Source organism: Misgurnus anguillicaudatus, chromosome 7, assembly GCF_027580225.2.
Source record: "Misgurnus anguillicaudatus chromosome 7, ASM2758022v2, whole genome shotgun sequence".
NCBI classification, from domain to species: domain Eukaryota; kingdom Metazoa; phylum Chordata; class Actinopteri; order Cypriniformes; family Cobitidae; genus Misgurnus; species Misgurnus anguillicaudatus.
This window is the reverse complement of record NC_073343.2, coordinates 17,465,204-17,486,543: the sequence shown is the minus strand read 5'-3', so window position 1 is coordinate 17,486,543 and position 21,340 is coordinate 17,465,204. Positions and strand designations below refer to the sequence as shown.

General features: G+C 38.8%; 1 protein-coding gene across 1 annotated transcript in view; it reads left to right on the top strand.

Annotated features, from left to right (window-relative positions):
• The window catches only part of LOC129416905 (ALK tyrosine kinase receptor), a 723,819-nt gene that overhangs the window by 684,787 nt on the left and 17,692 nt on the right, over positions 1-21,340 (top strand). The window contains exons 16-25 of the mRNA XM_073869493.1: positions 2,337-2,507; positions 4,234-4,332; positions 7,664-7,819; positions 8,269-8,373; positions 16,817-17,003; positions 17,299-17,389; positions 17,859-17,923; positions 18,032-18,161; positions 18,237-18,330; positions 20,422-20,518. Of these exons, the coding sequence (XP_073725594.1) occupies positions 2,337-2,507; positions 4,234-4,332; positions 7,664-7,819; positions 8,269-8,373; positions 16,817-17,003; positions 17,299-17,389; positions 17,859-17,923; positions 18,032-18,161; positions 18,237-18,330; positions 20,422-20,518 (1,195 nt within the window). The remainder of the gene's footprint in view (positions 1-2,336; positions 2,508-4,233; positions 4,333-7,663; positions 7,820-8,268; positions 8,374-16,816; positions 17,004-17,298; positions 17,390-17,858; positions 17,924-18,031; positions 18,162-18,236; positions 18,331-20,421; positions 20,519-21,340) is intronic.

Below are 21,340 nucleotides of genomic sequence, written 5' to 3'. Positions count from 1 at the left end.
AACAAGTACTGAACAAAATATGCTCAATCAATTTAAACCTCAATCCTGACATGTGCCAGTTTAGTCAGTTCAGTCCAGTATAATGGCCATCTTCTCACTGCGGATGGTGTTAAACCTGGCCCAGAGAAAAGCAAAGCAGTGTGTGAAATGCCAAAACCTCAAGATTAAACGGCATTGCAGCAGTTTGTAGGCATGACTAACTATCTGTCAAAATTCATTCCTCAGCACAGCAACCTTACTGGCCCTGTAAGACAGTTGCTCCACCATGATACAGATTGGTGCTGGCATGAGACTCATGACAAAGCATTTGCAAAGCTAAAGCATGCCTTTGACTTGTGCATTCCTGTGGTCCTGTCTGCTGATGCCTCTTAACATGGATTGGGTCCGGCCATTGATAACAATCTTGAGAAAGGGGCTTCACACTGTATCACCCCGTTTACAGGGCATGATGATGAAACTGCCACCTAGACGTAAAGTGTTGTAAGGAGCTGTATATTGCTGATGCCCTTTCCTGTGCTTATCTTTCCATATCGAAGCCATCACTTACTGGTGATCTTCTAGAAGTCATGACTTTACAGGTTCTTTCCTCCCATCGCATAAAAGAGCTGCTGTCCAAAAGATGTGCTATGCCAACAGCTCTTTGATGTGAATAGGAATGGCTGGCCTCACACGTTAAAAGAGCTTCCACATGCTTTTCAGCCATTCTTTTTTATGAGAGATGAACTGATCATTCTGGATGACTTGCTGTTCTCTGTGTAGAGAATCATTATCCCATCTGCACTGCAAAACACTTATGTTCACCAACTGCATTAGGATCACCCAGGCTTTACAACAACCAAGTGGAGAGCTAAAGAAAATATGTACTGTCATGATCGACAATGCAACTCAGTTTGTGTGCAGGGAATTTGCAGACTCAAACATATGACACTTTAAACATATTTACAGCAGCCCTCACTCTCCCCAGTCTAATGGACTGGCAAAGGAAATTCTGGAAAAATCCCACAGAGACCACATACAGACATCCGTGCTGCTCTCCTACATGCATGTAACCTACCCAAGATGGCCTGCCATCCCCTGCAAAACGGTTGTTTTCCAGGCAAACGAGAACATTCATCACCAAAGTGACGCTCCAGCCTTCCATCCATACAGATGTACACTCCTCTATCTCCAAACAAAGAATTAGGGGAAAAGTCTATTATGACAGAAATGCTCATCAGCTCCCTGTACTAATGTCAGGGCAAACAATAAGAATGCAAACAGAACATGGATTTGATAGACTGGCGGTTGTAAATGACCCTGCTCAGAAACCAAACAGCTATGTTGTTACATCAAATTGAGCCAAATATGTTAGGAACAGACACCACCTCCTGCATGTCCCTGAACTGCCTCCAGCTGACCCAGAGGAAGACTTTCCATTAGTAACTCATACCAGTGCACCTGTTACATCAACTGCTACTACCACATGTCTCATGATACAATCCCAGGCTCAGGTAGTAATAATAGGGATACAAATGACAAACAAGCTAATAATAGGGATACAAATGACAAACAAGCAGTGGTAACTCGTTCAGGAAGACTCAGTTGCCCCAACCAGTAGTACAGCGACCTTGTTTTGACCTGAATATGCGTGTTATGCATTCCTTGTAGTGCTATGTGTCACTGTATATGTTTTTTGTCAATCAGTGGTAACGTTAGAAGCTGGCACTTTATATGTGTTACCAGTTTTATTTCCACCAGACATGCATGGGCTGTATTGAAACAAAGAAACAATTATATATTTTTATGAATTACATTTTTATACAGTAGTGTTGCTACAGCTGTAAATAGGTCTACACATATAAAAACCAACATACAAAGACCAGAGAACAGAAACATTACAAGCAGACTTTGACAGTCTAACAGTCAGAAATGTTTTCAATGTTTAGAGAATACAATTCATAGTATTGCATTTACACAGGATGAAGTGAATAAATAGTCTTACAGAGCATCTGAAACAGTAATTTGTCATCAAATGGGCCTTGCAGTATGGACAGCTTAATTTATTTTAATAGGAGCCCTTTAGTTTGGTCATGGTGCAACGTGCTACTCCAAGTGTAGGCACCATGGTAGCTATGAGTTGTCATGGCCAACTGTAGTTATTTATGGTCAGTTTGGAACCAATCCAGGTTCTAGATCTGCACAGCAGGCCAAAAATTGATGCCATTGTGTTTAGGGATGAAGAGGCATGTAAAATACTCTGTTTTAGTTTAATTTGCCGTGCAGATGAATTGAAATGGGTTACATAGTAGTGTCTTTGGTTTGGAGATATTTATGATTGACATGGCTGTGTGTTTCAGGTGGCGGAGGAGGCTGGAATGACACTTCCCCTGTTCCTCAAGGTGGTAGACCTCTCATTCTAGGAGGTCAGGGTGGGGAGCCCTGTCAACTCATGGGATGGAAAACTCGGGGTGGTTTTGGGGGTGGTGGAGGTGCCTGCACAGCTGGTGGAGGAGGTGGAGGATACAGAGGTTAGACTGCATACAAGCCTTAATTATGTAAAGTTGTTTCAGAAAAGCATACAATTTTCATAATTGGAAAAATTACATTCCGTAATATTTATGCATTCTTAAAAAATGGTGCTAGATAGAACTAAATGTGGTTCACTGAATCGTAATCACAAAGGAACCCTTTAATTACTATATAGCACTTATGTAGCTCCTGTGTTAAACAATATGGTGCTATGTAGAACCATAAGTGGTGCTATAGTCGTACCATCTATAATTCTCCATGCTGTAGGTACTATGTAGCACTTAAAGTGGTTCTTCTATAACCTCATTCACACAGCACTTTGGTCCCAGAAAATTTTAACAAAATTGGCAGACAGGCTTCTTTGTGAACACAAACACGTCCCATAAATGTTCTGGAATCACCCCACAAAGAGGACCTAGGAACATATTTGTAACATACACGGAAGCATTGTGTGTGAACAAGACGCAGAAACAATGTCGTAAGGGGTGTGGTGTACAGGGTTTAAATTGGGCCAGGGCTCAGTCATTGGCACATTGGCTGAAAGTCTCACTCTGCTCCGCACCATTGTACCCACGGTCCTGGTACATGTGTACTGAGGCGAAGCGAATGATGTGTTTCCATTCATTAGGCTTCACGCTCGTGCATGCAGGGCACCGATGAAAAAAACGGATTGCGGGTCTATAGTTTTCCTGCTTATTTGCACGACGCGTCAATAGTTTTTGCTCAGTTAATCTACATCGGTACACAGCCTTGCGTCTCACTCAGAACCTCAAGAACTCACACTCACGAAGGATCATTAGACATTGTAGAGATGAGAGATAGAGAGTTAAGGTAAGAATGAGGTAAGGTATGAAAGAGGTAAGAATGGTGCCCATGTCGAGAAAAAATGTGTAGCCATGTCACTCATCTAATTACAATATGTTAACTGGATAACACTATTTGTATAGTTGAATAAAATAATGTATTTTGATTATATAAATCAATTACAACCTAACTGTAGTGATTTTTTGATCAATTGTGCATAACATGTGCAACAAATGCATATACTGTAGGGTGTCAGACTCATAGATTTGCATAATTTAAAGTTCAGATGCTTTTTTTAAAATATTTTGGGCCAACCTCTGGCACAGCTTTAAAGCTGAAACTTATGAAATCCTATCAGAGGTCCAGAATTTCATTGAAACACATCAGTGGCTTTGCTGTCATTAGTAGCTATAAAACGCGTTACCCATCAAACCCTCCCTCCCCACAGAGCCCCTTCACATAACAAATCCCAATTTAACCCCTTGTGGCGTAGTGAGGACCGTGTGTCATCGCAACCAGAAGTTATAGTTCAGCTCTTTGACACAGGGATTTAAATGCAGTTTCAACAACAACATTCACAAAGGGAAATGTCGGCAAACTGGAATGAAGCAGAGATCAGTAAACTCGTCACTATCTGTGCTAAAGCTGAGATCATTCACCAGCATGACAGGCATGAGCGCATAACACGCTCCTTATGATCTCTTTATAAACAATCATTGGCAGTGTAGATGAACCAAAAATCAAACGATCCCAGACAAATCCCTAACACATTTTTAATGTATTTTCTGTCATCTCTGGGTGAAAAGGATTTATGATTATGGGCCAATTAACCACTTTTAGTGCTATTTAGCACCATCATTTCTTAGAGTTTGTTATGCTTAGTTACATTTCATTGTCTGCTTCTTATTTCCTTGGCTATAGGGGGCAGCGCATCGAAGGATAATAATCCCAGAAAGGATGGAGATGATGGAACATCTTTCATAAACCCAAATGGCGAGATGTATCTGGAGCCACTCAAAGGTAAAACAGTCTCAGGATGCAGGCGGATTTGCATACTGTACTATCCAAACCATTAAGTTTACAACATTAGATGTTGTGCTTCTATTGTATTTTTTAAAATATAAATTTGTGCAATGTTATTTTGGGTTAGGTTATTATTTCCCTGGTCCCACACGTCTTTCTGCCTGGCCAAACTGGAATTTAGATGGTTTAGCTGATCAATTGATATGTTACCAAAACCTCTATTACCAGGCAATATTCACTGGTGGAAACCATTTAGTGACCAACTAAGACCGCAAAAAAAAAAAACATTAATAAACATATTAATCCAAAACATCCAAACAATTAAAAAAAAAAAAACATAAAAAGGACTGGACACTACAAAGAAAGGAAAAAAGCAAAAAAGTCAAACTTGAAAAATTTGTCTTATCCCAAAAGTACCGATCACCAACAAGTGTTTCTCTGAAACATTTGTTTTCATTTATAAACAATTGTTTCATTTATAAACACATTATATGTGTTAGAAATGTATTGCTGAAACACTTATGACTGTGAACTATGTAGTACTGATTTGTGGAGTTATACCGTTAAACAGTTTTTCAACATTTCTGTGTTCATGATTATTAGGGTGGGGCTAAAAGGGTGGTTCGATGACATTGGTGCCACAGAGAATGGCCTCGCCCATAACACAGTAGCTAATAATCATTCAGATTGGAGCGGTATTTTAAAGTTGAAAGAGATGGCCGCTTTCCCGCGTGTAAAGCCGGTCATGCGGACCGTCTGCGTGCAGCCCAAAATTTGAGACAACGCGGAAAGTGCGCGTACAGTCTGCGTACAACAGCGCATACGCGTGAAAATATTTAGACAGGACACTCCACTATAAACAATTATACAAAGGAAATAGACAGCATATGCACACACACTATCGTTTTTCTTCTTTAACTTTTACTTCTTCCAAGAACAGAAAGCTGTGGAGCATGTTTGTTTACATAATGTTTGATTCCTGTTCTTTGTCTTGTTGTTTGTACTAAACTGTGTTTGCAATGGTGGATCAGTTACTTTTCTTCACATATCCTAATGTTTTAATGTACTGTAAATGTCGCCAAATCAGTGCTGCCCTGATGGCCTGTTAGAGTAATAATTTGAATAAGAAATTATTTGTATTGCGTATAGTGTCGAACGCGGCTGCGTGTAGCCACGGGGGTACTTGGAAAGCTGCGCGGACGCGTGCGAGCCGGACATGGAAAAAAGTTATACCCCAGCCTTAAGCGCTATTTCAGCTTTGACAGCAACATGCCTCCAGTGTTTGAGAGCAGAGAATCCTGCCTGAGTTTTTATCATTCAAATTTGGCTGGGTGGTGAATTATTTTTTTTTGTGGTGTGACAAACTGAGAGCACGTTTTTATATCACCGTACACAGTGGCGGCTTGTGACTGCTCATCCGAGGGGAGTTAATTCAAAATAAGAGTTTGGAGTGTCATGTGTGTTGCTTGCATTTTCAAAATATGTGTTTGTTGCATCACGTAAACCATGTGCATCACTTGTTTTGTCAAAATAAGTGCCTGCTGCACTTGCGTCAAAACCGTTTATGATAAAAGAGACGTTCACAAAATACACGCAAGACACTCCCGTAACAGTAAACTCTGATAACGCATGAGATTATGCAAGTACAGTGGGGCAAAAAAGTATTTAGTCAACCACCAATTGTGCAAGTTCTCCCACTTAAAAAGATGAGAGGGGCCTGTAATTTTCATCATAGGTACACTTCAACTATGAGAGACATAATGAAGAAAAAATCCGGAAGATCACATTGTCTGATTTTTTAGGAATTTGTTTGCGATTTATGGTGGAAAACAAGTATTTGGTCAATAACAAAAAAGCAAGATTTCTTTCTCTCACAGACCTGTAACTTTTTCTTTAAGAGGATCCTCTGTCCTCCACTTGTTACCTGTATTAATGGCACCTGTTTGAACTTGTTAGCAGTATAAAAGACACCTGTCCACAACCTAAAACAGTCAGAATGCAAACTCAACTATGGCCAAGACCAAAGAGCTGTCAAAGGACACCAGAAACAAAATTGTAGATCTGCACCAGGCTGGGAAGACTGAATCTGCAATAGGTAAGCAGCTTGGTGTGAAGAAATCAATTGTGAGAGCAATTATTAGAAAATGTAAGACATACAAGAACATTGATAATCTCCCTCGATCTGGGGCTCCACGCAAGATCTCATCCCATAGGGTAAAAATTATCACCAGAATGGTGAGCAAAAATCCCAGAACCACACGGGGGGACCTAGTGAATAACCTGCAGAGAGCTGGGACCAAAGTAACAAAGGCTACCATCAGTAACACACTATGCAGACAGGGACTCAATTCCTGCAGTGCCAGATGTGTCCACCTGCTTAAGCCAGTACATGTCCGGACCCGTCTGAAGTTTGCTAGAGAGCATTTGGATGATCCAGAAGAAGAGTGGGAGAATGTCATATGGTCAGATGAAATCAAAACATAACTTTTTGGTAGAAACTCAACTTTTTGTGTTTGGAGGAGAAAGATGCTGAGTTGCATCCAAAGAACTCCATACCTACTGTGAAGCATGGGGGTGGAAACCTCATGCTTTGGGGCTGTTTTTCTGCAAAGGGACCAGGACGACTGATCCGAGTTAAGGAAAGAATGAATGGGTCCATGTATCGTGAGATTTTGACTCAAAACCTCCTTTCGTCAGCAAGGGCATTGAAGATGAAACGTGGCTGGGTCTTTCAGTATGGCAGTGATCCCAAACGTGTACCTTTGACAAAAATTACAGGCCTCTCTCATCTTTTTAAGTGTGAGAACTTGAACAATTGGTAGCTGACTAAATACTTTTTTGCCCCACTGTATCTGCAAACGTGAGCGGCTCTTTTATAATAAACACTTAAGACATGTCTGTAGCAAGCACTTATTTTTGACAAGACATGTGATGCACACAGGATCTCTAGATGCGCAGAACACATATTTTGAACCACACACATGACGGGCTACATACATGTTAAGACGAACTTTGCATTGAGCGCCCTCAAAAAAAGAAGTCGCCGGCCAGCACTGACCGTACATAGAGTAAGTGTGTAGAGTGAGACATTGTCTGGGAGATTTTCCTAAAAATTAACTTCTAGATCTAATGAGACGCACAAATAACCATTGGAATAGTAGCCTAATGGTGGTATATAAAGTGAGCTACGGCAATATACTTGGGGTAACTTGGGGTTAGATGGCTTGCTTGGGGTAAAATGGTGAGAGCTCATGACTGAGGTTATTTAATGATCTGCTACTTAATAGCCCCCCATCCCCTTTGTTTAATATTTCATTGTTGTTTCCAGGCATGGAAGGCAACGGTGAAGTTATTATCAACCCAGTGCAAAACTGCAGTCACTGTGAATCAGGAGATTGCCACGAGACCTTTGAGGGCACGGTGTGTTACTGTGATGAAGAGCTCACTCTGGCCCCAGATGGAGTGTCCTGTATCAACTCTACTGGTCAGTTCATGAAACATTTTTCACCATCAGACAAACAAGTGTCTTATAATATGGTCAAATAATTTTTTTGGGAAAACCGATCTCAGAATGACAAAGTTCTTTCTTAAGAGTAGCACGTATCCCTGTAAACTCAATTCTCCTCAATTACAGCATGTCTGATGGAGGTCATCCTTATACCTTGGAGTAAAACAAGTACTAGTTTCTAAAAGCAATATAAAAACCCTTGTTACCTTGACATAGACTCCAAAAGTTACTTGGCTTAATATTTTGACATTTGTCCTGCTGAAACAGTAAGTTGAGTTGGAGATGGTTTTAAACCCTTTCATTGCCTTGCTAAAAAAACAGAAAATAACCCAGGGCTTAACTGATCTGGAGTTAATATTTCCCAGTGTAAAATTGAGCTATAACTGATTTATGTGAGCTGTATCTGTTGCTGTGTGTTTCTGCAGAATTGTCTATGCTGCCTTCCCCACCATCTCTGGCAGTGGGTCTGTCTGTGGGGACCTCTGCACTCATTGCCGCCCTGCTGCTGGCCGTGTCTGGTGTCATGATCAGTGAGTGGAGCGCATCAGTTTCTTTTTATCAAGATATTTACACGAATGCTGTCTCAAACTCAAACATAATATTGCAGCCAAGTAATGTGTGGGTACATTTAGCAGTTTCTTTGGATGTTAAATAGATCACAAGAAAAGCATTATTAACAGTCCTTATTTAAAAGATAAACTATTTTTAATGCATCACTGACTATTATAAAAGTGGTGTTCAACTTAAAACTGACAATTATTTCATTGTTTCTTCGGCTTTTGATTTTTTGTGAAATCATTTTCTAAATAAACGCAACGTATAGTCCACTGCGATTTGTATATGTTTTTTCCTCTTCAAAACGGATTTTTGACAGATGCGACTTATACTCCGAAGTGAGTTACAGTCCGGAAAATACGGTAAACACTAAATAAACAGTTTTGACACCAATGTCATTTTGGTTTACTGAATAAATGTGTAAAACATAAAACAAAAAAATACCATAAATGTCACATCATAAAAGTCCAGTCCAACAATGTTTACCAAAAGACAATCATATAGAATGATTACACAATATAAATTTCCCAATGCTATATCATGAAAAAATCTGCATTTACTTCTTCATAAACATAATATACTAACATAATCAAGAACAATCAAACTCCACTTACAGGCAGTGCCTCGTTAAGCGTTATTAATCTGATGTACTGACACGGCAAATTAAAGTGTGCTACCATGTGCTTTGCATGTTGTTCTTATAGAACCCTGGAAACTGAATGAAACATTTAATCTGCAGAATATAAAACTACCAGCAGGGGGAGCAAAAATGCTAAAAAAGGAAAAGCCAGAACACCATCCATCTCCCATAAAATTAAATTGTTATGTTTAACATTATTCTACCTGCCTTCCTGATATAAATAAATATACATTTGATATAATTATTAATATTGATACACAAATTTGGGCAAAGAGAACTAATTACTTAGCAGTACAGAGCAGCAGGAGTGTAAGACAGCGTGATAATGGGAAGAGCACTTCGCAAAACGCTTTCTCAAAGTTTTATTTCTTTGTTTAATATAATCGAGTTTGTTACTGAAGTATTTTATTGGTTCTAGAAAGCTTTTTTACACACTGCCATCGATCCCTAAAGCAGTAGGCATGTTGTCTTTGTTTGTTTGTCTCTCTTCCGGCCAACTTGTGAGTGACATGCAGTGCCGCTGCTAGCCATTTTGGTGCCCTAAGCATAATTACTTTATAATGCCCCCCATCTCGACCCTGAGAAACATTTTTAGTTTTTGCCAGTTTAATTTTTTATTACCAAACATATAACTTAATAGCAGAAAGTAAAATCTTCACAGCTTTAGCCAACACACACTACAAATTTGAAAGTGCAAACTTTTATAGAATAGCAAAATAATTCAGACATGTTTTTCACAAGTACAATGTCACTTTAAATAAATTACATTAAATAAACATCAATAAGTAAACAAGAATACTCAATATTCTTAAATAAAACAAAGATTCAGAGAACTAAGTGTCACAGTAATGTCTGCTTCATATCATATATAATGACGTTTATATTTAACAGTCAGGAATTGTTAGTCTGCCATGTGCACTGACTGCTAAAGTTAACTTTTACTGAGAAAGTATTAACCACCATCACGTCAAAATAAACCACAAAATAAACTACTGCTCAATATCTATAGAAAAGTATTAAGAAAGTAACAGCTGCATCAGTTATATGTAAAATGCATAATGTTTTACAGTAAAATCTCAATTTAGCTTGCACTGAAGTTATAAATTCTAACAACATAGTTTGCTTACATTAATGTCAGCACAGCAAGTTCGAGGCGCATTACGATTAGCAGCAGCTGCAGCCCATGCACATTTCCCTCATTTAGGATTGATTAAACATGATGGACTTACCTGCAAATGATGCACGGGCATCATCCCGCAGTTTCTTATTTTTTTTTTTTTTCCGATCCTGACTCCTGCTGTCTTTTCGGGGCCATTTCCAAAAGTTGGCTACTGACTGGCCGTTTCTCAATCCGAAGGCTGCAGCCTGCGCGAGGTCACATATGCAGGCTGCATACGTCATCAAGCCTGGTTTATTTCAGTTAACTGAACATTACATTAACAAGTCATAAGCAACAATTTATGTTTAACTAAGCATAATAGTCAACTTTATAATCGTTAATATTACGAAATAAGAAAGTTTTGATGACGTATGCAGCCTAGAAATGCGACCTCTGGAGGCTGCAGCCTTCGTATTGAGAAACGGCCTCTGTTAAACTTCGTCAGGCGCCCACGTGATCAACCGAAACGTAGTCTCAGCCTCAGACGTCACGCCCACAAACTGTTGGCTGAACGTCTGATGTTTTTCGTACACTTTTCTGGAAACCCTGTGAGAATGTTAAAGTCGTCTTTGATTGGTTGAAAAAAAACGAATTTCCAGTAGACGCGAGTGTCGCGACTAGTTTCAGTCCCTGGAAAACAAAGCTCTGACGTTCCATTGAGGAAGAGAATCAGTCGTGTTCACGTGGATAATAATGAGCAGTTATCATGATCAGCTAAACATTGGATTCTCAAAAATATGCAAAGTTCGCAGCATCGACTCTCTAAAAGACGTCCAAGAGTTTTCTTTAAGGCAGTTAGTGGAGTCAAAAAGTTTGGTTCTCCTGAATTGCTTGTATGTGTTTAAAAGTGGAGAGATATGCTTCAAACAGACGTTTAACAGGATCGTCTCATTGGTGTGGCTGTTGATGAAGTGCACAACGTTGTCCTATGGTGAGTAATGTTGTTTATTTAGATACTATTTGGTTGCGGCTGGTTATTTCAATAACTGACTTGTTGCCAGCCGGCTCGTTATTGTGGGGAGTCCGAAACGTGACGCTAGATGAAACAAACTGTGATTGGTTGTTTGACATGTCGGTCATACAGCTCGTGGGTGGGCTTTGTCCAGAAAAAGCAGCGAAAAACACCAGACCTTCAGTATTGAAGATCTGGCTATGCGAGACTAACCGAAACGGACCATCAAAGGCTGGGGGGCATACTTTCTAGACTAGAGCAATTAAATTATCTCGTTCCCCCTTTTTTGTAACATGGATAAAAAGTGCCTAATAATATTTCTATAGGCTATTGAAATAATATCAGCATTAATGCCCCCTCAGCACGTGATGGCCTACGCACAGCGCGTGATGCGCGTTATGGGAGCGGCGGGCTGGTGACATGTTTACATTTGGGAGGAGTAAAGTGCTGACATATGTGGCTCCATCAACCAGATGTATTTACACTTGTGTAGTATCATCTGAAATGCGTCCCAGACCACATTCTGAAGTGGTTTGAGTGATCGAATTTACAGTAAATACGTCTCGGAAACGTTTCGGAGGACTATCCGATTGGAGAAAATTAGTTAAGTGACCCGGGGCCTCATTTATAAAACTGTGCATAGGATCCTTACCAAAAGTCTACGTACGCACAAAAGCCAAAAATAGCTTAGCCTACGCAAAAAATATATTCAGATTTATAAAACCATGCGTACGCACACCAGCAAGCAATGTTCCTTTTATAAATCACAGATCACCTGAAAGTGTGCGTACATGAATCTGCCCTGCCCATTTTTAACCATAAATAGTCAATGCAAATCAGCTCCTAAATGCTGATCCTCATATTAATGAGTCTGGCATCCAATTATTTGTTTGTAAGCTAAATGCGCCTGGCCAGTGAGCGCAAGCCATTGTCATAATCCTCCAGCATTGCAAGCATGCACCATTCAGGACCTTAAGGCAGAGGCAGGCTGTGTTCATAAAACCGAGGCGGACCCAGACCATGGGGCACAAACGGTCCTGGGTCGTGAGGCAAGGACGGACCACGATCACAGGGCAGTAGAAGACCATGATCATGAGGCAGACGTGGACCTGGATCATGAGGCAGCAGCGGACCTGGATTGTGAGGGAGAAGCGGACCTCGGTCGTGAGGCAGCAGCGGACCTGGATCGTGAGGCAGCAGCAGACCTGGATCGTGAGGCAGCAGCGGACCTGGATCGTGAGGCAGCAGCGGACCTGGATCGTGAGGCAGACGTGGAAGATTGGACACCTCTGCCACATCCTCTGTGTCCTCTGCCTCCTCCATGCGTCTGGGTACTACCTAGCTCGGGGACTCAGATTCAAACTTTTCAGCCATAAGTGCAGATGGGTATCCAGTTTGCACTGAAGCAAAGGCGACTATGCTTTTTTTTGTTATTGGTGGTCATCATGACAACATCTGGCAGTGAATGGATTGTCACAGTGTAACTGTGTCCCAAGTCGAAGGATGCAACCTTGCAAGGATGCGACCTCAGAAAATTATCACTCTGTCTTTGAAGGTCGCCGCCTCCGAAGTCCACGAAAAGTACTGAAATGCGATGGTCTAACCTTTGGAGGATCCATAAGCAGGACACAGCGGAGACGTTTCTGACTTATTAAAATAAATATGGAACCAGAAAATATGACACGTTGATGTAGATTAGTGGTCTTCACTATTGTTTTTCATGAGAACCACACTGATAGGACAAAATCAATAGGAAAGCCACTTTTACCGCAAAGTATCCAATCAAAAGTTACATCCAGTCATAAATAGTATGTCTCCTTATCAATCTGTCATCCCTGAACATAGAATATGCAATGCAATAAATACAAAAGGGCTTTATCATTCTTTATTATTTACCAGTCAAATTTGAGACAAGATGATATCCCTTAATGACAAAAAACAGGAGTGCAATTCAAAAGCATTATGCGTGTATAACAAGCAGTCTGATCTTATGGTACTTTGATGTCAAATGACAATCATTCTGTGCAAGTGCTGCAAGCAGAACATGCTTATCCACGTATGTCTTGATATAATGGATATGGTTTTCTAACAAAGTTAGAAAAGACAGAAAAAGCCAATGCCTGCATGATCATATCACCTATATATACACACACAATAATATTAATACAAAACATAGCTTATAATACTAAAACAGTGACAAGAAACCTTTTATTTGCAAAACACACATTTGTTTAACAAAAGTTTAAGGGGCGGTTTCCCGGACAGGGATTAGACTAGTCCTAGACTAAAATAAATGTAAGAGCTGTCCAAACTGAAAACAACTTGCGCTGACATAACTTAAAATACATCAGTGCCCTTTGTTTTGCCTCAAAATGCACACAGGTAATGTTTTAAGTAAGGCATGTTTGATAAAACTAGTTATATTTCCTAATTAAACTAAGGTCTAGTCCTGGCTTAAGCTAATCCCTGTCGGGGAAACCACCCCTAAATGTTTATTTAAAAATATCCAGCCGTTATATTTAGCCATTACAGACGCGCAATGAATCTCAGGATAGCCTAGGCTAGATCCATTTGTTCTATCCTTAACAGCGCGGTGAAATAAGGACGCATTTTGAGGCTTTATTTTAAGCAGTCTTCGAATTAGGACAGCCTTAGCCTTCAATTGCGCTGCTGTGGCACAATAAGTCTTAGAACATGTCCGGCGAAGGTCACAGCCTTTAAATTGGGACACAGCTTAAATGCCAAATGTTTTGTGTTGGTATTAGCTTGTTTTGGGATATCGCTTGCTGGAGTTGCACTTATTTCAGAGTTTGTATTGCTTATGTATTGTTGTTTCTGTAACTTTGTGCATGTCCGTGCGTTGTTTTAGTATCATGGTATTTTAACTATACACGTTGGTGGAGTATGTAAACCTTTTGTTTATATATAGGCTAGCCTTGTTGTATGGCCAGAGGAAGTTATGCCATATGCTGCCACTGATGCAAACTACTTACCTTTAGGAGAAATTTTAAATTAGAAATGTATTTTACATTATTTTACTATAAGCAGGAGATCCTTTATTTGCCTCCATAACTTTCAGATAAATAGATAAAAACTTTGTACACAGCATATTATATGCTAATATCATACAAGCTGAACGGAATTAGCCTGGCTTCGCCCTCCTACGTGCTTCCGCTTTATTTTCATTTTGCTTCAGTACTACGTCTGGGACTGCACTGTAGAGTTTCGTTTTCTCCTGCAAAAATCTGCAGGTCCAATCAGCGAACAGATGGGGGTGGCTAAGAACAATGACGTTGAGGTTGTGGGTCAGTTTGATTTGTAGTTCAGTAATGGCAGCGGAGAAGACCTGAGAAAAGATATTCGGTCCGTTGTTGCAAAACTGCCGAATATACAGAAGTTAAAGCCGGAGCAAGAACCAGTTTTGTTTGTCTGATTATTCTGACTTGTTGTTTCCGTCCGGTTTCGCCGCATGACATACGTCACGACCAAACGTTAGCTATTGGTTATGGCAGATTCAGAGTGACTCTGGGCAGATCCAATAGTTTTAAACTTCAACAGAGGACCCTCCTTAACGGAAGTAACGCTTTGCAATGGAGCGTGGCCAGACTTAATGTACGAGTCTGGTTGGACCAGGCTAGAACGGAATATGGTCGCTCATTTTGTCTCCCTTGCACTCTTGGGTAAGGGTTGGCCAGGCTTACAAGCCATACATTCTACTGCATATGCAACTGAACATGCCGAGTTTCATGTGTATATTTAGAGCTTTAGTTTTAGTTATATAGCAGTTTTATGTAAATAGTGCTTGCCAACAAGGGAAGCTATTTGCCTTGTGTAAATAACTTTCTGAATTAATTCATTTAAATTAACCAAATGTTTGTGTTGCATTTGCAATCCTGTGAAATTAAGGGAAAAACAGATAACACTACAGATAACAGATAACCCATCAAACCCATGAATTTATGTGATTGTGACACTTTGTGAATGTGGCATTTTACATTTGGCCACGTTACAGGCCCGGCTCCATAGGGGAGCAAACTTTAAAAAAAAGCAGCAGTGCAACTCAGCAACCTATGTGGCGTTTTCTTGATGTATCACCCTGCGAGGTTTGAAACATTTGTTTCTTAAATGCAACTCACACAAGCTATATGTCGCTGTCACTATCACCCTCAAAGCGAACTGCATAGATAAATCATACATTATTAATAAAGCTGAACAACGTGCTAACAACTCCAGGAGGGCAGCGAGACAAGGATAGTTTACTATTTGTGGAGTCCAGTCAGAACAGGGAACAATCCAAAGATAAGAGCAGGTGAGGAGTCAGATGGGCAGCAGAGAGATCAAAAAAACATTCAGGAACATAGACAGCACAGAGACATTTGTTTCATTGTTCTTTAAAGTATTGCTCATTACTGTTTACCCAGCAATAGTTTTCTTTTTCCTTTTTCTCTCCTTTTTTGTGAGACTGCTGCCTAGCATTATAATAATCCGAATGATACTTTTCCACAAGTGAAAAAGAAAACAAATATTCTCATTCGGTGTAAACTGTATGAGAAGGAGGAGAGGTACCATCTTTCTCCTGTTACCTTATTATCTGTAATGAGCTGAGATCGCCATGCCCCATGCCATTGAAGTAAAGAGCAGAGACGATCCATATGCATTGCTCTCGCCTCCCGCAGTCAATGGACACACAATTCCTGATATCCAGTCTTTTCATTCGCCGCTGTGTTGAGTTGACTTTTATCCGAGTTCATGACATCTAAATCCTTATTTACTAGCGCCTGTCTCCTTACTAAAAGTTCTCTCGAGTAATTTCTTTGTGCTTCCCGGTGAAAAAACAGCATAGACCAGCATAATTCCCATGCTGGTTTGGTGCTGGTGTAGCTGGTGGTCACCAGCATACCAGCACCAAAAGAAAACATGCTGGTCTTGCTGATATGACCAGCATGGGATGCCGGTGCTGGTATGCTACTTCTGTTACTACAGAAAAAGTAGTTTTGTCTCACATTTTTGTCTAAAAGGCTCATTATGCGGCTCATTATGCAAGTCTTTTGTTTCCTCAGCTGTCAATCGCAGATTATTCAGGAGCTTTACTGCCTTCTCGCATACGGCTTTTCCTGGGCAAAAGTATCTTAGAAACTTCAAAAATCAATATATTGTTTAATGTAAATGAGTTGGCAGGAAAATGTTCACATAATTTTAAAGGAAAAACTCTAGACTACTAGATCCTGTTTTGAAAAGTCTTAGGAAAACATGTTTAGTATGGGTTTTGTGGACTTATATCAGTGACTTAAACATTTAGCTTTTTCAAAAACCATGCATAAACATTTTTCTCTCAAAAATAGAAACATGTACATACATGTTGCTCAACTAATGTAGTAGCCCAGTTTGTGCTGAACACAATGTAATGAGACTTTTGCCATTATTATGTGTTAAGTAACTGAAAAAAAACTTAAATGTAAGTGCCTGGGCCTGCCACACTAGTATTAATTCATTTGTGATAATAATATCCCCACTGGGTTTGCCAGTATTTTATCTTGTATGAAATATATTTGCTATACTGCTTGCTTCAACATAAAAAGTTTAACGGTTAAAATACCACCAATACCATTATACCATCACCTTGCTAGCCACCTGGAAAAAAGTTGTGCTGTGCTGTTTATCATCCAGTGTACAGGCGTAAACACACAGAGCTGCAGTCTATTCAGCTGGAGCTACAGAGTCCTGACTGTAAACTCAGCAAACTACGGGCTTCCACCATCATGACCGACTACAACCCTAATTACTGCTTTGGCGGAAAGACTGCCTCTGTCAACGATCTTAAGGAGGTGCCACGCCGCAACATCTCTCTAACCAGGTTAGGGGTCAGCGACAACTCTCTGTGGTTCAGTTGGTTTGATGCAGGAGGATTTGGGGCTTCATTTATAAAATGTTGCGTAGAAAACATTCTAAATTTGATCTTACACCATTTTACATTCAAAATTATACATTTTATTATTTAAATATTAAGAATTTAAGTGATTAAAAATGATAGCACCAGTTTTACTGGCCTGTCCATGTAGTAAGATAAAATGTGACATTATGAGACAAAATGTGAAATTATGAGACAAAATAAGTAACAATTTTCCTTCTCTAATTTTCTTTGGTTGTAGAGGTTTAGGTCATGGTGCTTTTGGGGAGGTCTATGAAGGACTTGCTGTTGGTATACCAGGGGAGCCCAGTCCTATGCAGGTGGCAGTAAAGGTAAGATCAGTAAAAAAATATGAAAAATATTTAAACGGTAATAGAAATAAGATGAATCTTAACAAATCATGTTTAAAACAGCACTTGAATTGATCAGTGTCATATTCTTTATTTGTGGCTTCCATAGTAAGCTTGAACATACCTGGGATTTTTCCATCTGTATAATCAGATCAAGAACAAATTCTACAACTTAAGCCTGCTCCCTGACAGGCTAATTTTCAATGGAACAAAAAACAAGCTAAAATGACATTATTTATTCAACTGTTATTCATGTAGACATCCCTGGTTTATCCTGAAACTTAGCCAGTTAGGTAGCCAATAAGTCATATTCAAATATCAGGTTCCAGACATTGTTTTAACTTACAGATACTTGTGTTTAATAATGTGTCCTTACAAAAAGGAAAAAAATTATCATGGACATGATCATCATATATTATGAGTTAAAATGTGTTAATGATTTCCTATTTAGACCCTTCCTGAAGTATGCTCTGAGCAGGACGAACTGGACTTTCTCATGGAAGCTCTTATTATCAGGTAAAACTTAAACACAAAAAACATTATACACTCTGATTCGTAAAATGCTACAAACCCACATATTTAAAGGTAAAGATAAAGGGCTAAATATCTTTCTTCTTTTAACAGCAAGTTTAGTCACCAAAACATTGTGCGATGCATCGGGGTGAGTCTCCAGGCACTGCCTCGCTTTATTCTGCTGGAGCTCATGGCTGGAGGAGATCTTAAGAGCTTTTTGAGGGAAACTAGACCCAGACTAGTAAGAACAATATATACATATATACAACCAATTGCTTCTTATTCCCAGCTTTATAATCCTCTATAATGTTCTTAGGAGCACCCTTCCAGTCTAACCATCGTAGACCTTCTCAACATTGCCAGAGACATAGCCCGTGGCTGCCAGTATTTAGAAGAGAACCAATTCATCCACAGGGATATTTACTGATACCCAAGCAAATAAATGCACATTACTGTCCCCATAACAAAAAGATTAGTTTGCTTTCTTCTGAGGTGGACACATATTCAGCGTTCTTCAACTCTGTTTGTGAGTCTACTTTTTGACACTCCTATCTAGAATGGCATGACAAATTAGTCTACTTACAATAGAACTAATTTATGCTAGATGAACAGCCTGGTCATCAATCCAAGCTGTAGAACAGGGTACGTTGAGACGTGTACCAATCTGTGGTTTAATTTGAAAGTTCCTAACACAGTTTGTTATGCACAGCTTCAGTTTTAGTAATACAGTTTCTGGAAGGTCATTGCTCTTAAACTGAAACTTTAACCTGCAACAAAAACATGAATACTATAGTTTCCAAAGAGTCAAACATTTGACCATAACTATAGAGGCTCTTACACATCTTTTAAACTTTTCAAACCCTCAGCCCAACAAAAGCTGTGCACCCTCATTCCTATATCAATTCCTAAAGCCAATCAGATTGAAACTGGCAATTTTAGCTAGCTCTTGCCAGTTTTGTATGCACTGTGCATCAGATGATCTGTAAAATTTTTTGATGATGGTCAATAGCTGCACTCTGAGACAGAGAATTACATATACATATATATATATATATATATATATATATATGCAATATATATATATATATATATATGCAATATATATATATATATGAAGAGTTTGGTTCCAAAACGCAATAAATCCATTTTGACAAATTTCGGTAAAAACGTGTTTTCTATACCAAGAAAGTGACAAGATGAAAACCACTATTTTCTGTTACAAACTTTCACACAGCATCTTAAGGTTATAAATACATAAAAAATTCAAATCCATAACTTGATTTTTAAAGATTTATTATAAAAACTAATTATTTTTTCCACAAAATGCAATAAATCCATGACAGTTTTTGTTTCAAAATGGTAGAAATCTATTAATTCAATGTACAAATGTGCATTCATCTTTGCCATTTTATATTCATTTAGTTGAACAGTTGTACACACTGATAAAAAATAAACATTAATGTCATTAATCAAAACACTTACTTTGTCATATTAAGATCACTGTCAAATTGCAGCGGTTATACTTGACGCCGTTGCTTAGCATTTTTCACAGCGATCAGCTGTAAAATGTTTTGGTCCTGCTCGATTTTCGTTGACTTTGAGTAAAATAATGTAAAGTTTTTCATAAGATCCCCTGGGGTCAATGTGTTAGCATGAGGAACTTGATGCTGGCGGGAGATAAGCGCCAGTCTCCCGAGTGCTTCGCGTAAATTATTAGATGTTGATGACAATCTTCCCCGTCACAGAAAACCATCACAGGTTTATCAATGCCATTAAAGTATTATTTTGTTTTGTTTGTTGATCACGAAGTACAAGGTAGATGAGGAAAACTAGGACTCCGTGTACTCAGCGCGCCCCGCCATGTTTGTTTACATTGCGTGAATGGTCCGCTCTAATATCAGGAATGGATTTGTTGCGTTCTGTAAAAAAGGAGGAGTGGCGTTTATCGCATTTTGGGAAAAAAGGGAGAAAAGATGATAGAATAACACGGCGGATATTGGATTTCGCGTAAAATTAATTATTTACTTTTAAATACTGACCTGATATAGTACTGATTTTGGCAGTAACTAATTTTTTTCAAAAATGGCGTTTATCGCGTTTTGGAACCAAACTCTTCATATATATATATATATATATATAATCTGTACTCAGTAATCTTTTGAAAGTGACACCTGCTTACCGTTTTACATTATTCAAATTGCAACAATACACAACCAGTTTAAGGTCTGTTAAATTAATGTTTCTAACTATGATAAAAGGGAACTAACACACCATATATATATATATATAACTAAATGTTATTCAGAGACTCCAACTTTATTATGCCATATAAATTGCATTTAACATCAAAACCAGGCAAAGTTAGATCTAGTGTTGGGCTATGAACTCATTTTAAGCATAACATATGTTTAAGTGCATACTTTTTTCAAATTGACCTTTAGGTTTATAAAGTCTTCCTGCTGAATTCAATATTTATAACTTTTTCATTCTTGTTTTAATTAACAGGGATATTGCAGCCAGGAATTGTCTTCTGACCTGCAAAGGTCCAGGGAGAGTGGCTAAGATTGGCGACTTTGGGATGGCCAGAGACATTTACAGGTATTAAAGTCTATATATATATATATATATATATATATATATATATATATATAATTTTTTTTTTTTTTTTTATAAATATTACAGGCTGAATAGTATGACATAGTGGACCTATAGACTACTGTCTTATCCCAAAGGGACTTAGCGCCACCAACAGTCCAAAGTTTCTTTCACTTACATTTTTGCTTATAACTTCTGGGGCCGTATTCAGAATTTTAAGGCTAAAAGTAGCTCCTAACTGGCGAATTTAGGAGCAACTCCTAAAAATAATGGGCGTGTCACTCCTAACTTTAGGACTCCTAATTTTTTTCACTAAAAGTAATTCACGAAGCATTGTAGCCCTAAAAGTAGCACCTAAGTCTGGGACAGAGGACTCCTAAGTCGAGAGGACTTCTAACTCACTAAGACCTCTTTCTTTATCCCACTTACTCTCTTTCAATTTTGCTACTGTCATCATAGTGTCAGACACTGGAGAAGATCTCAATAAAATCAGATCTGGATGAAGATAATAGTTTGAAAAAAGTATGAAAAATTAGAAGGATCTATCATCAGAAAAGGAACATCATGAAATGTTTATAACGTGCAGAAAGCATTTAAGTTTTTTAGTTATCTGTCAAGAAAGACCTTTCTATTCAGGTTTTAATGGTTTTATTATATATTATGAGAACAGTATGCTTTAGTATATGTTATGAGAACAGATTAAATAAAATGTAAACAAAAATTTCCAAAATAGTATTTCTTATATTGGTTTAGGCCACGGATAAGCTAATATTGAAGCATAAATAAATGAAGAAAGAATATTGGCATGTTAACATTTTCTGATTT